This window comes from Octopus sinensis, linkage group LG19 (assembly GCF_006345805.1).
Source record: "Octopus sinensis linkage group LG19, ASM634580v1, whole genome shotgun sequence".
Classification (NCBI taxonomy): Eukaryota; Metazoa; Mollusca; class Cephalopoda; order Octopoda; family Octopodidae; genus Octopus; species Octopus sinensis.
Genome location: NC_043015.1, coordinates 38029521 through 38046701, shown reverse-complemented (window position 1 = coordinate 38046701; position 17181 = coordinate 38029521). Strand labels below are relative to the sequence as shown.

At 36.8% G+C, this 17181-nt stretch overlaps 1 protein-coding gene across 2 annotated transcripts in view; it reads right to left on the bottom strand.

The window, feature by feature from the left end:
* Positions 1-6376: 6376 nt before the first annotated feature.
* Positions 6377-17181, bottom strand: part of LOC115222133 (cytochrome c-type heme lyase) — a 43363-nt gene continuing 32558 nt past the window's right edge. For both annotated transcript variants that reach the window (XM_029792266.2, XM_036511116.1), the window contains exons 5-6: positions 7863-7946; positions 6377-6698 (exon numbers count right to left, since the gene is read on the bottom strand). In XM_029792266.2, the coding sequence (XP_029648126.1) occupies positions 6392-6698; positions 7863-7946 (391 nt within the window). In that variant the 3' untranslated portion in view covers positions 6377-6391. The remainder of the gene's footprint in view (positions 6699-7862; positions 7947-17181) is intronic.

The following is a 17181-nucleotide window of genomic DNA, read 5'->3' as shown; positions in this document are numbered from 1 at the left end:
GGTATTTGACATCTACTTTTAGCGTACAGGCGCTGGCATTCCAGAGCCCTTAATTATAATTATATACTTAAAAATTAATTCTATAATTTTAATGCTTACATCCTTGATTTATAAATGTGTGTGGGTGTGTATATATATATATATATATATATATATATATAAAGTTATATCTTGAGTGACAACAAAGCTCAAGATATACAATGGACTGGAAATAGAAGTGCTCCAATGAGCTGTATACACTTTTTTATCCAAGGGGTGGCAATGCGAGCAACAACCACTTCAAAGGTAAACCAAACACATACAAATCTTATATATCAATTTATATCTAAACAGTCCAACATTTAAAAAAAATTTTTAATTCAGTAATATATAAGTATCCAAATAAAAATATAAATATAAATATAAATTTTGCATATAACACGCTTAAAACTGTTAGAATAAGAGAAATAAATATAATGATAATAAAATAAAAATATGGCATATCAAAAGACGAATAAAATTACGGCGAATAGTACATATAATATAATACATATACAAGTTACAAAAATATAAGATATACAGTTTCGGGGATGTGCCAATTAATATTAGACATATCAGTACTTAAAATTGGCACTCCCCTCATCAGGATGTCCTATACAACACATAAAACATGAACAAATAAACAAATACACAATCACATACCGGCCATTCTCAGAACACGGCATTTACGTACTCCCAGAAATCTTTTCGTCGATCCTGAATGGAACTTTATGCGTATACAATTCGATCCAGCCGCCATAGTAAATTGTATGCACACAGCGCCATCTGGGCCATTTCACTTCAGCACTTAATTTATTTTATTTCAATTTTATAAATTCTCCCATACATGCAAAGCCACATATTCAGTTTTGAGTCCTCGCCTAACAGCTATTTTTTTTTAATAATTACATTACTTTAGTTTTATCTCGTTTAACACTCACTATACTTACTAAATTTAATTCAATTGTTATTGCTTGGCTCTAACTTTTATTGCTATTTCTATTTCTAAATTTTCTAGCTATTTTTTAAAATTATTACATTAGTTATATCTCGTTTACCACTCACTATACTTACTAAACTTAATTCAATTGTTATTGCTTGGCTCTAACTTTTATTGCTATTTCTATTTCTAAATCTCCTATGGAACGTCGAGTGGATCTTATGCGTACACACCGGTATTGTATCAGTGAACTTATTTAACACTGCATTGTTGTAATTTTTCAATATAGTATATGCCTCCCTTATGCATAAACCGCATCTAGTGGGCCCAATTCTATAAGGGGAGACATGCGCAAGGATAGCCCATGATATTTTAAATTCAACATTCTTTTCCTTAAGGTCATTAACATGTAATGCCAATGTTGTAGAGGTCCTATATTTAGGATTGTTGAAAGAGCTTAGGTGAGATCGATAATGTGCTTCCAATATATATTTTTCTCTGGCCTCCTTGAGCCTCAACACTACATTTATAAGCTATATTTTCCTGGCGACAATTTCCGCTAATCGGACATTCTGCTGGGTCCCTACAATTACATTTCTTCAACCTGCTACGGGGGTCCCGTATTATTGATCACTCCGAAACCATGCCCCCTCCCAGTACTACGATCCGCCATATCATTTACACCATCGTTCGCACTATTTTCCGGTATAATTATTCTATTATTATTCTTACTATTACCATCCTTCTTATTTTTATTCTTATTCTTACTAATATTCTTATTACCATTATCACTACTATTAACACCATCATTACCACCCTGATAATCATATAATCACTAATATCATCACCGACATCATTATTATGATTATCTCTACTATTTGCATTATTTGTCACTCCAACACGCCCTTCACAATCGATTTCAGAAGACGTACTATTAATATTAATACCATCATCTATGCCAATGAATTTTCCATTAAAGCTTCTGTCATCATTTCTATCATTATAGCGCCTTATTTTACTTCTGCTCAACGAAGCAATAATAGATCCGACATTGGGAGTGACTGAGTAGGCCAGCTTGATTGTTGACTTGTTACATATTGAATAGTACTTATGGTGTTTTGGGAAAATTTCCTTCAATAACATAAAAAATAGCTTTGGTAAACCTTTCACTCTTAATGAAAAGGGAGGGGCAAACCAAGTAACTTGACGAATCCTAGACTTAGTATTAATAGTGGGATTACAATATGTTGCTTGGCTTGATGTAAGGGCACTCCTGTATCTAATACTAATATTCATATCTCTATTACTACCAGTATTATTCTTATTCCTATTATCACTTTCATTAGACCTAAGTCCAACTTTATACCTTAATTCACATTTATGATTCATATTATTTGCAACCCCTTCCCTCCCGTTGCTGTTATCATCACTGGTATTTTCATCCTTACAAATCTCATTATTAGCCTTATTAACGTGGTTACCATTTACAAGACCAACCACATCGCATTCATTTCTCCTATTTCCAAAACTCATTTTATCAGCATAAATATTGGTCATTATTAGCTAGCTCCTTGGGAACCATGAGGGGAGCCACTGCCATCCGAAATCCGTTTCATATCGTCGCGGACCATGCTGGCCAATTTAATTTTTCATTTTGTATTGTGTATTGTGTATGTATTCAATATTATTTGTGAACCTACTCAATTTCAAGGCGTTGTTGTATATTGGGGCGTGTTGATTAAAGATGTTTTCATTCGCCGATAGGTTTACGATTCTGTTAGAAATTGCAGTTACGATGCTATTGATGGTTGATTGGGATGATTTGAGGAAACATTGATATATTGGAAAGTTTGGTTTGGTTTTCGGAAAGGGTAGTGTAAGCTAGTATTCAGATCAAATGGCGGACTGTTTAGATATAAATATATATACACACATACAAACATACAACGGGCTTCTTTCTTTTTACGAAATCCACTCACAAGACTTTGGTCTTATTTTTCTCGCATGCCCTCTACACTAATTATTCAACCCTTAACTATATTTTTAGTTATTTTCGTTTCCTCCTGATAAAAGAAAAAGTAAAAAAACAATGTCTGAAAGACGTGCAATGTAAGTTGAGTACATAAGTAACACCTTATCGTTTTATTGAGACCTCGAATATGAAGTGCAATTTATTTCATAAACTGCACTTCATATTCGAAGCTCCGAAGAAGTTTTAAGGCATTGCTCAGGGGTACTCAACTATGAGTCCAGTGACTCTCATAGCAGATACAACACTAAGTTAATAAAGCTCATAAGATTATCGTTTAATCCTTGGTCATCTCATTTTCTTATTACAACGCTGTACTCGATCAACATCTCGTTCTCAAGCATATGTATACTGAGTTCTACACGCAATGCCTAAGCGACATGTATACACACACATATATATATATATATAAATAGATAGATAGATTCATACATATATATATATATAGATAGATAGATTCATACATATATATATACATATATATACACACACACATATATATATATATATACATATATAAATTCATATACACACACACACACGCACACACATAAACACCCATCATATTGTATACAAATATTCTATGAATATGTGTAGATGTGTGTGTGTACAAGTGAGCGTGTATGTACGTGGCTGGTTCGCTGCTAATGCATCGCTATTACACGTGCAAGTGTTTGTTTATACGTCTGACGTTGCCTAGTTACCGTTTTAATTACTCGTTTCATTTATTATTTTACGTTTGTGGGTGGCTAGCGGGGAGTGGAGTCGGTTCCTATACGGGCCTGCGTATGTATGTGCGTGCGTGTGAGTATATATGAGTAAGTGATGGAGGCAGCAGGAGCCGGGAAGCTGACGAAGGAATTTGATTATGTGGCATATTTCAGTGCAGAACTTTTGGGCTGACACAGATTCTGCGTCTGCGTACATGCATGTGTGTGTGTGTGTGTGTGTGTGTGTGTGTGTGAGAGTGTGGTAGGAAGGAAGGGTGAAATCGTATGTATACGTGAACAAGTTTTTATGTGTGCGTATGACAATTTAAGTGTCAGTTGGTGTATGTATCGCTGGAGGGAGGTAGATTGGAGTTAGGTGTAACTTCGGCGCATTTGCATGTGTTTGTATAAAAATATGTAGATAGAGAGATATATGTATGTGTGTATATGTATCTATATATAAATAGCGAAATAAATATATATATGCATATACACACAAACATATATAATTGTTCTATTACGTATGTGCATACACATATTTATATATCTGTGTATATAAATATATAACGTTCGTGTATATACATATAAAACGCACATACATACACGCATATATACACACATACATACATACACGCATACATACACACACACACACATACATACACATCCACCCATAAATGTTTATGTAAGTGGAGGGTAATAAGATATCAAATGACAAGCACTCTACCATCTCCTGATGTGTGTGTATACCCGCATTTTTCTCCAATATGTTATAAATTGATTTGGTACCAGATGGCTACATATTTACGCTTTTGTTTCACACACACACACACACACACATAGACGCACTTGTTAATACTTGACAGTCGAGTTTCAGATATTCTATACATTAGTTTGAGGTGAGTATATATATATGTATGGATGTACCTATAGATATAACCTGTTGTATTCATGTTTATTTATCTACGTATATATGTTCATATATACGTGAACTTACACGTACATATGTGTGTGTATATATATGTTGTATGTGCTTGAGTGTATGAACTCTCTCTCTCTCTCACACACACACACACACGTGTGTGTGTGTCTGTGTAAAGGTAAGATTCAACGATCTAGGTGTAGGAAGCTAATGAGCTTCTAGCAATCCATAGAAGATATAATAAAACAACTTTGAAGAACAATAGAACTTTATGGCGCAGAAGGTTGTGAATTTTGCCCGTATCGAAAGTACGATAGGCCGAAAAAAGGTTATTTTATAGTTTACGGTTAGCAACTGGGATTACTGTATATATGAATAAACATTCCAAAATTAAGTAATGAAGTAGATAAAATCCAGGCTACATATGTTTTATAGGAAAAGGAACGTCGGAAGAAGTAATTATCTGAACGAGGGGTAGACTGCAAGCTACTCTTCAGTTTAAGCATCCTTGATTATATGAAGTTTACATAGTCGTGGTGATCCCGGGTTAACTGGTAGGGGCTTAGATTGAATCCTCAATGAGTTAACACGGGATCTACTAACGATAATATACAATTCATATAATCAAGATATCCTTGGCCTACCTCTCGTTTGAATAATTTACTACTTCCGAGGTTCCGCTAAATACGAAATATATGTAGCCGGGAGTTTATCTACTCCATTTCCTAGTTTTTTATATATATACTAGCAGTATCTCCCGGCGTTGCTCAGGTTTGTAAGAGAAATAACTATATAAGCATTTTAAGAGAGTTATAGCCAAAAAATAGCAAAAAAATGCATTAAAAATGGAAAAAAAATGATGGTAAATTTTTTTTTAAATTGTTGACTCATCGTAGACATTTTTAGAGAGTTACTTCCCTTATATAATAGCGAAAAAATGCATTAAAATGGAAAAAAATGTTTGTAAATTTTTTTTTAAATCGTAGACGCGCACTAATACCCAGAAGGGCTCGATATGAATCACGACTATAAGATACCCGGTTTTGGTTAAACTGCACCGCAAAATGTGGGAGTAGTTAGGAATCTAAATCGTAGGAGACAGACACACAACTTGACTTTTATATATAAAGATATATATATATTATATGACATGGGAAAATGCGAGCATGAAAAGTAATGTTCTGAAGATTATAAACCTGGAAAAGTACAGGACAAACTATTACTTCAAGAAAAGTAAAGAATAAGAGACTTTTTACTTAAAATATTGCAGCAAAGAATGCCAATTCTTTAAATTTATCACTCTTTGTAGTTCTCATCTTTTAAATTTACATCTTTTAAATTGTACAAAACTCTTCTGTAAAAATGATTGACATCCAACCCATGCTAGCATGGAGAACGGACGTTAAATGATCGAGGAAGGCATTCAGCTACAGAAACCCTGCTCAACAGATATTGAAGCTCTGTCTCACTGGATCCTGTAAAACTCTCCAGCTCAAGTCAGCATTGGATCCAAACATCAAATGATGATGATGATGATGATGATGATGATAGGGAGTGGTGAGGTCTGCAAATGGTGTTAACAATACAGTTATCTTTCTTTAAACTACTTTTTCCACATATGAAAAAAAGAGGAGGGTGTAAAAGAGGAAAAGACAAAGACAAACTGGACAAGGGTAATTTATAATTTATTAATTAACTTAATGTAAAAAAAATTAAATTATGAAAAAAAAAAACCTATTTTGTTTCTGTCAATTTTGAAAGCAAAAGTATTCTCAACTGGCATTTCCTGAAGAAGGTGAAGAAGAGTCTTGTGTAGATTCTGGCTGGATGTGAGGTACAGAGCCAGTTTCGATGTTCTGTTGATCCTTGGGCATGAACGAGGCAGCCCACCGCAGCATTGATGCTCGCATCCTGTCCCAGCATGCACTCCATGAGTCAAACGCTGGCCTCACATCCAGAATTGTGAACTGGAAGTTTGTCATGTTCACTTGTCCACCATCATAGTAGTCAATAATGTAACGAACCTCTCGACCACATCGGTCAACTATCCAGTCATGACGATCAAATGGCAATGGATAGCTGAAAGAGTAAATAAATAATAATAATAAAAATGGTTTCACATTTTGGCACAGGGCCAGCAGCTTTTGTGGGGAGGGAAGAGATGATTACATTAACCCCAGTATTTGACTGGTACTGACTTTATTGACCGTGAAAGGATGAAAGGCAAAGGCAACCTCAGTGGCATTTGAGCTCAGAGTATAAAACCATAAGAAATGTCCAGAGCAGTAACAATTTTGCCAACTCACCACCATAATAAAAATAATTCTTTCTACCATAGGCACAAGGCCTGAAATTAGAGAGTGGGGGCTAGTCAATTACATTGATCCCACTGTTCAACAGGTAATTATTTTCAACCCTGTAAGGATAAAAGGCAAAGTGAACTTCAACAGATTTTGAACTCGAAACTTAAGACAGAGGAAATGCTTGTAAGCATTTTGCCTGGTGAGTAATGATTCTGTCAGCTTGCCAGCCAGTAATTTTCACAGTGAGAGTTAATCCATTTACCTTGACCCAAATACTTGACTGGTAATTTATTTTATCAAGCGAAAGACAAAGCTGACCTCAACAGGATTTTAATGCAAAAACTAGAAGAAATATCACAAAGCATTTTGATTGATATGCTTGCTACCTTACCATAATTATTTCTGTTACAGGTACAATGCCAGAAATATGGAGAGAAGGTAGCTAGTAAATTACCTCAGTGTTCAACTGGTATTTATTTTCTCAAGTCAAACGCAAACATACAACACACTTGAGAGGTATTTTAATCAAATCTGAAAGGATGAAAAGCAAAAATTAACCTCAGTGGGATTTCAAAAGAGGAAGAGCCAGAAGAAATACCAGGAGGAATTATATCCAGTGCTCTAATGATTCTGCTAATCAATCACTCATTTCTAAGACAAGAACAAGTCCAGAAATTCCAGTAGGAAGGGTGGGGGTCAATCAATTCAATAATTGATAAGAATTTTCACTTTGCAGTAAACTTACAAATCTGTAGAATGGCTTATATAGCAGAGTGAATAAAATCTCAGTATATCACTGCTACCTACAAGCATACATATATAGAGGCTGGTAAAATACCTCACACACACACACACACTGAAAGATAAAGACAAACAAACAAATACACAAAAAGTTCTTATGAACACCTAAATGAAGCTGTGACAAAAGTCACAAACATACCCAAGAAGTTGCCGTATTCTTGCTCTTGGAGAATATTCTGTAGCCTTGCCACCAAATCTCTTCAACTTGGGTGTATCACAGTAACTGAAAGAAATAAAATTAAGGAATGATATACACAATAAGTGAAAGATATGGAGAGATAGAGAATGGCAGGAAGGGCATCTGGTCATAGAAAGAATTCTATCTGGCCAATGCAAGCATGGAAAAGTGGACGATAAAATGGTGATGAAGAGGAAGAACACATTCTACAAAAGCTTCAAAACATTAAAAAATATTTTCCAAAGTCTTAAATTTTATTTTTATAAATTTGGATGTATCATCAGCATTTAAATAACTCAAAGCAAATATGTGTGTGTATATTGTAAAGAAGTTTGCTTCCTAACCACAAGGCTCCATGACAAGTCCTACTGCATAGACAAGCATCTTCTAATATAGCTGTGAATCAACCTGGATTTGATAGAGAGAAACTAAAAGAAGCCCACCATATAATATGCATGTGTGTGTGTGTGTGTGTGTTATTGTCTGTGTTCACCCCCCACACTATTTGACAAACATTGCCCTTTTGTTTACATCCTTGTAACTTAGCAGTTCTGTAACAAAGGGTTTGATAGAATAAGTACCAGGCTCAATAAAAAGAAAAGGACAGAGATCAACTTGTTTGACTAAATCTTTCCAGGTGCTGCTGTCCCCAGCATAGCTGCCATCCAGTGACTAAAACAAGAAAAAGATTATGTGTGTGTGTGTATTGATTTGTCAGAAGCAATGAATTCCAGAACTCAATGCAAACATGGAGGATTCTATACTACATTGTAACTTAAAGTTTCCAATATCCAATACTGTAAGTTTCTCATTTCCAATCATCATTTTGCATTTCAAAACAATATCCCAGCAGTGAGTATTCTTTTCTACTCTAGGCACAAGGCCGGAAATTGGGGGGGGGGGGCACCAGTCGATTAAATTAACCCCAGTGCACAACAGGTACTTAAATTGTCGACCCTGAAAGGATGAAATGCAAAGTCGAAAATGGCAGAATTTGAACTCAGAACATAAAGACAAAATACCACTAAGCATTTCCCCTGGCATGCCAACGTTTCTGCCCACTTTTGCTGCCTTATTCCAACACTGAATATTACAAAAGAAAAAAAAGGTTCAGTTTTGCAGCTGATGATCAGAAACAAATAACTGGAAGTTAGTCCTTCAGTTATAATGTTTGTGCGTGCACACATGTACACATATATATAAAAGTGTGCACACATACACACACACACATTAGAGGAAAAAGGACAACAAAATCAAGGTAGGACATGCATCTCAAGTCATTTCGAATATTTAATTAGAATAAAGTGAATTTGTAGTAATTAATTAATTATTGAAGGTCTTACAGCTATTGCTGGGATATCGCAAGTGATAGGTTAGCATCTCCATACACTGGGTATTCTCATCAGAGACAAGGTAAGTATGTAGGGAAGTTCTAAACAGAGAATTCAGTGCATAAAGGAATAAAATAGTCTACAGAAGAATAAAGAGTAAAACAGCATGATTAGAGAGAGAGGAGAATTAAGTTCACAGCCCATCTTCCAGAGGGAGTCATTCACCTTACTCTAATTAAATATGCTAAATTACTTGAAATACTTGTTCTGCCTTGGTTTTCCTGTGCTTTTTTCCTCTAATATACACCTGCTACCTTGGAAGCCTGCTATGTATCCCTAGCTCCAGCTTCAGCTGTGAACTTGGAATGTAACAGATGATTAATTATAGCACTTACACAACATACCTATTCGTTCAGATCACCAGTGAACTAAACCCGTGTATGCATGTACCTATGTGTGTGCGTATGCATGTGGAGGTAGCAGGGAACCGTACCAGATAGCCAAAAGGGAAGCTGGGTGACAGGTATACATAGCAAAGGGCGAATCAGAAAAGAAGAAGATTGTCAAAGTCCAGCAATGTGAGGACCAAAGAACTGAAGTATTCTAGATTGCAAGACAGTGTGTGAGAAAAAATGTTGATGTCACAGGAGAGAAATGTGTCCGCATGGATGATGTTGCACTTGCTTTTAATGAAAGAAAGAGGTTTGGATAAGCCAATATGAAAGACTGCTGAACATTGAGAATAAATGGGATGAGGAGAGCCAGACAAATGTTGATCCAGTAAAGGGACCAGCTATGCGAATAGACAGCACCCTGGTAGATAAAGCAATTAAGGATATGAAGCCAGGAGAAGCCCCCAGCCCATCAGAAATCACTGCTGAGATGCTTAAAATATCTGGTGGTGTGGGCTATGGCCTAGTCACCTGCATTGTAAACCAGGTAGTTCATGATGGAGTCATACTCAATGAAAGGCGTAGCAGCACCATAGTCAACTGCTACAAAGGTAAAGGTGATGCTGTAGATAGAAATAACTACAGGGGTATCAAACTACTGGATCAGGTGATGAAGGTCACGGAGAGGGTCATAGCCCATCTCATTAGGGAGAGAGTCTTCTTAGATGAAATGCAGTTCAGTTTTGTGCCAGGTAGAAGCACCACTGACGCTGTATTACTGGTATGGCAACTGCAGGAGAAATACCTAGCCAAAGATAAAGCCCTAAATTTGGCTTTCGTGGACTTGGAGAAAGCCTTTGACAGGGTCCTTGATCCCTTAAATGGTGGGCAATGCAGAAACTGGGGATTGACGAATGGCTAATAAGGGCTGTACATGCCCTATACAGAGATACCATTAATAGGGTTAAGATTGGAAATGAGTATAGTGCAGAATTCCAGGTAGAAGTAGGGGTCCACCAAGGGTCACCCCTCAGCCCCATCTTATCATAATCCTCCAGGCAATAACAGAGGAATTTAAGATAGGTTGCCCCTAGGAGCTCCTCTATGCTGATGACCTAGCCCTTATAGCAGAATCTCTACCTGAACTAGAGAAGAAATTTCAAGTGTGGAAGCAAGGTTTAGAATTGAAGGGCCTTAGAGTCAATGTTGCAAAGACCAAAGTTCTAGTAATTAGGAAGGTGAACACATCATACACCCCTTCAGGTACGTGGTCCTACTCGATCTGTAGAAAAGGTGTAGGTAGAAACTCCATAAGATGTACCAAGTGTAAGCTATGGACACATAAGAGGTGCAGCAACATCAAAGGAAGATTAACTAGGAAGATCGCTTTCGTATGTGACAGATGCACAGGGGCAATAAACACCACAAATGCTCAGAAAACAGATTCCATCAAATGCTAGGGGAAGAAACTAGAAGTTGCTGATAGCTTCCACTACCTAGGTGACCAAGCCTGTAGTGGGAGTGGATGCTCAGAGTGTTACCACTAGAATAAGAATAGCCTGGGCAAAGTTCAGAAAGCTCCTACACCTACTGGTGATAAAGGGTCTCTTGCTCAAAGTGAAAGATAGACTGTACGATGCATGTGTGCAAACTGCCATGCTTCATGGCAGTGAAACATGGGCTGTGACTGCTGAAGACATGCGTAGGTTTGAAAGAAATGAAGCTAGCATGAGCCGCTGGATGCACACACAACAGAGTGTAAGCGCCCTGACAGAAATGTTGGACATAAGAAGAATCCGATGTGGCATGCAACAGAAACATTCACGTTGGTATGGCCATGTACTACAGATGCATGAGGAGATCTGTGTGAAGAAGTGCCACTCCCCAACAGTGGAAGGAATCTGGGGTAGAGGGAGACCCAGGAAGATATGGGATGAGGTGGTAAAACATGACCTTCAAACGTTGGGCCTCACAAAGGCAATGAAAAAAGAATGAGACATCTGGAGATATGCTGTGACTGTGAAGACCCAGCAAATAAAGTGAGTTCACAGCTGCAACCTACGCCAGTGTCGCATAACCAGCCCACTCAAAAGTACCTTGGATTGTAGGATGACATGCCGTGCTTGAGGAGACCTATTGAGTCAAGTACATCAAAGCCAAATGGAAATTGTAGTTGTGACCCCCATGCCAGTGGCATGTAAAAAGCACCATATGAACGTAGCCGATGCCCATGCCACCTTCACTGGCTTCTGTGCTGGTGGCACGTAAAAAGCACCAACCGATCGTGGTCGTTGCCAACCCCCTCTGGCTCCTGTGCCAGTGGCATATAAAAAGCACCTACTACATTCTCAGAGTGGTTGGTGTTAGGAAGGGCATCCAGCTGTAGAAACACTGCCAGATCAGGCTGGAGCCTGGTGCAGCCTCTTGGCTTCCCAGACCACACTCGAACCGTCTAATCCATGTTTGCATGGAAAACGGACGTTAATCGATGATGATGATGTATGCCTGTGTGTACGTTATATGTGTGTATTCTGCATATTCATGTGTGTCTGTACCTCTGACTCTTTGTGTGTGCATGTTTGAGTTTGTCTATGTGTATGGGTTTGTGTGACTATGTATGTGCGTCTGTTATGTCGAGATATGTTCTCCATGTGTATGTTTGTCCGTATTACCTATATACCTACCTATCTGTTTACTTACATATCCATTTACCAACACACATATATATATATATATATATATACATAATAAACATCAAGGGAAACAACTCTTTTATGGTAGTTTAATGTAGTTATGTCCCTTCACATACGCACGCCAGCTGAGTCAGCAAATATGAAACAGGGTAGCGCAGTTCTAGTTTTAAACCACTCTCTTTTATTATTTTGCTGATCTCAATAATTGAACAGTAAACATGCTTCAGCACTGCCTTCAAAGATTTTAATTAATTATATTCCCCCACCACCGTCAACCACTGTGCTTAGTTTGGTAACATTTTTTCTGAAACCCTACAAACCGAAAAATTAGATTCAGGTCGCTTTAGAAAGTTACCTCCCTTAAAGAACCTGATATTCCAAGAAAGACGCTATATCGTCACCCAAACTATAAAAAAAAACAAGAGTTAAATCTTTCCAACACAGGAAAATGTTAACCAGATCCCTTCATTCGGTCTGACATGAGAGTAAATATCCACAACAATAACATCATTGTTGTCATTTTGGTCGTTTTAACTTTCATCTTTTCAAGCAAGGTAATATTTCCCCATATTCAGACATTTTCTCAGAATATTAGAAATGAATGACACAACTACTTACACTCATTTACAGCAAATCAAGACAAGGGAACACAAATATCCATGTACACTCATGTACCCTAACCTCAATCTTTACAGTTGTTGCCTACCTCCTCTCCCGTGTCCCATCTCTTGCACTCCTTTACACTCTTAGGGGTCACCTGGATACATCAGACTCGCTCTTTGCAGATCCACTTGTTCATTCTCCCCATTTATTCTAAGTGTAAGTAACCATGAAACTCCTTTACAAAAAACTGTTTGCCTCCCTCTCTCGTACTCTTTTATCTTCGAGAATAAAGTAACTCATTCCCTTGGGGTTCTTAGTTTTGTCAACTACATAGAGAACTGACAAGTGTGGCTGACACAAAATTCACCCAGTAAGCACTGTAAAGCAGATGGAGTTAGGGAGGGCATCTGGCCATAAAAACCATGCCAAGAGCAGACACTGCAGTATGACACAGTCCTTGGAGCCATCAGATTCTGTTGAACCATCTAACCCAGGAGAGCATAGAATATGGACATTAAATGCTGCTGCTGATGATGATGATGATATACATAAATGTCAGGCTTCTTTCAGTTTCCTTTTACTAAATCTACTCACAAGGTTTTGGTCAATCCAGGCTAGAGTACAAGATCAAGGTACCATGCAGTCCCACTGCAAGACACCTTAGACAAGCCCTGATCTATTACTATCTTCCTAAGGAGGTCACTGCTCCTCACAAAGGTTACAATATGTGGTTTTACCCTTTGTCCACTTGCAGCACTAAGAGAAATCATTTGGGTCTCTGCTACAGCCTCATAGTTCAAGACTTCAAGACACCTGTTTCAGTTGATTACATATACCCTAGGATATTGGGGTTAATTAAATCAACTGATTCAAAGGTACTTTATTCAAGGTACTGTATAAAAAGTTATGTGTTGTGGAAGGATTCCGACCACCCCTGAAGTGACTAAAGGTAGACTGTCTCATGGTTATAAAGTAAATAACTGTGAGCAATTGGCATTTCGGGTTGGTAAGCGATTCACTATGAGACATGGTTGACAGCATAGAGTTGTATGTAATAATAATGTACAGACTTTCTTTCCCCCTGTACATACTTTCCCCATGTACAGACTTTCTTTCTCCAACATACAAGGATACGAAAGTATGCTAATCTACTAATTAAAAGATAATTTATTTTTATCTCCTTTAGACGGATGATGGATAAAGTTGGCTTCAATGGGATTTGAATTCAACGAAAATGGCCGGAACTAAAGTACCACAATTTTATTTTCTACAACACTTCACTGCATTACATACATTGAAAATATATATATACAGAGTGTCCCGAAAAGATGTATACACACTTTAGCAGCTAATAACTCAATCAATGTTTTTCTTTCCAGATTAAACTCATTGGAATTAATGATGGCAGTCAGACTAAGCTTTGAAAAAAGGAAATTTATTCTAAATTGCTACTGAATGTGTGTAAACACAGTTGAAGTGTAAAGACAGTTTAGGAGGGAGTTTCAAATAGATCCCCTCGAATTAGAGACAAGTTTGAAGCCGATGGAACTATTCAGAATGTCAACGAGAAGCATTCCAGAAGATCATGAACATTGACAACCCCAAAAAAGCAAGGAGTGCTGGAAACGTGTCACCAAAATCCAAGAAAATCTATGGGGCGAGTGAGCAAGGCATGAGGTTAGGGTTAAAATTTCAAAATCGTCTGTCCAACGCATTTTGAAGTGTTGTCAATGGAAAAGTTATGTTCCAAGATTAATACATGCTATTAATGAGGATGAACCAGACTGAAGAGTGAGTGGTACTTGGCACGATGTGTAAAAGAAGCACACTTTCCAACAAAGATTGTGTGGAGTGATGAGGCCACATTCAAATTAAATGGTTCAATTAACTGCCACAATAGTACGTACTGGGGACCTGATTATCCATGCTATGGTGGAACATTATGTTAACCCTTTTGTTACTATATTTCTAACCAAAATATACCCCTTATGTGTTTCAATCAATTTCTAACATAATCATGAATTTAGCCTGGTTTCATTAAACAACTATAACTTTTTTATTTATCAATATATTAATGTGATTTTTGTAAAATAATTTAACAAAAGGTTTTCAGCCAATTCTATACCATAATTTTTGTCACAAAGTGACTCTAATTGCAGGTAGATACAGGTAAATTCAATAAAATATAAAATTATTAAAATTTTTGTTCAAACATCACTATAGAAAATGGGTTATTAGCTAATATTCAATTGGGTATACAACAAAATTTTACTATAGAAGAGTTGTGCACATTACTGGATTCATCAGGTGAATTTAAACACACAAAAGACAGATGTACCATGAAGGTATAAGTAAAATGAAAGACTGGAATTTGTCTGTGAAGAAAACTAGAAAGCAAAATAAACACACACCATCAACTAGATTAAATAAGCTCTCCCACATACAATAATGTATAGATACATACATAGATACAATAATGATTTAAAAAAGAAATTAATCAAAATTCGTCACTCACCTTACAGGTAAATTAAAATTACACAAAGAAAAAGAAAAACGAATAAAATTTGAAAATATTTATAAAATCAAATCACACATATATACAAATCAAACAATATCCTATCATGAAAACTTGTAAAGCACCCTACTCTACATAATGCAACCTTGCAGAATGCACATTGGAAAGTTAGGGTTCAACAACCCTTCCACTAGGAGCTTTCCTTTTTTGATGAAGGCATTCGTGACACTGCTTTTTGCGACCCTCGATTTTTTCTAATTTATGGAGATCAGCTGAATTGAGAGGGATATTCCTCAGGCACGCTTTGTTTTTTATCCCTACATTTATTTTTTGAGGAATAACTAGCTCTTAGTTGCGTTGCTATATCTGCATCGCTATCAATCCGGTCCCGATTTGGTATATAGTATAAATGCATTAGTAATACTCATGTTTACTATATACCAAACCAGGTATCGCCACCATTTATTCCCCGGTCTGCCAACTGGATAGTAAGACATCATCTGATTCAGCTGATCAACACCACCTATGTACCTGTTATAATCGAGGTTCACAAACGGCATGCCATTTTCATCCACATGTGGCCGTGCACAGGTAGACAGAAAATTGATCTGCCTCTTATCTCTGTATGCGGTCGCTAGCAAATTTCCTTTCTGCCGTTGAATTATTTCACCTTTTTTTTAAATTTTGCTTTTTTATATAAAATGGCAGTCCTTTTCTACTAGCGATTACTGTAGCACATGTATGTGTAGCCACAGTATCTAAATTCTCCGCAAGTTTGACCGAACTGAAAAATTGGTCAAATAATAATAAACGGCCCTGGTTATGGTATGGAAGGGATAAATTCCAGACCACATCATACCCTAGGCCATGCTGACTTACATAATTGTCTCTTTTTCCAGTATAAAATTCAAATCCCGAGCAGTAACCAGTATTTGATTCACAAATCTTCCTAACTTTGATCTCCCCTTTTTGTGGGCTTTCCTGGCATATATTGTCAAAAATGCACTCGGCTTTTATAGCCCACCATACCCTCATCAATAGATAAATATCTCCATAGTTTATAAACAGTTTTATATGTCTTTTGAACACAGTCAATGAGGGGTGTTATTTTAAATAAGGGATCAAAGTCTGGTTCTCCACGCACTGGTGTACTGCTTGTGTCTCTTACATGTAAATACTGAGTCAATTTCAAAAATCGTGTCCTCGTCATTATACTTGAGACATATTCATCTCTAAAGGGCTCATCGCAACTCCAGTAAATTGTTATTCTGGGTAACTTTCTAAAACCCATAATAATATTTATGGCAAAATATGCCTTAATTTCATTTAAGCTAGTGGGAAACCACAAACTATCCTTTTTTTCGCTTTGTTTACTTTCAGTGTAACGGTTTGTTTCCGCCGTAATGATTTCAAATAGGCTCATTGGAAAAAGTAAAAAGAAATAGTCTAACACGTTACTCTCCTTAGAAAGACTGTAACTTGGTCCAGTTTCTTCAGAACAATCACTGAAAGAAACAGTTTTTAAATTTTCACTCCATTCAGGAGCCAATTCGTTTTCTTTATCGCTTTCACTTTGGGAAAATGAAACATCAGATTCATTACCAAATACCACGTGCTTTTTTCTTTTTCGGTCATAGAGTTAGATTTATCAAGGTCTTCAGTGGAAAATCCTTCGAATTCTGACTCACTGTTTGACAGAATGAAATTCATATCCATTTTTTGTCAGAATTACAAATTTTGAAAACA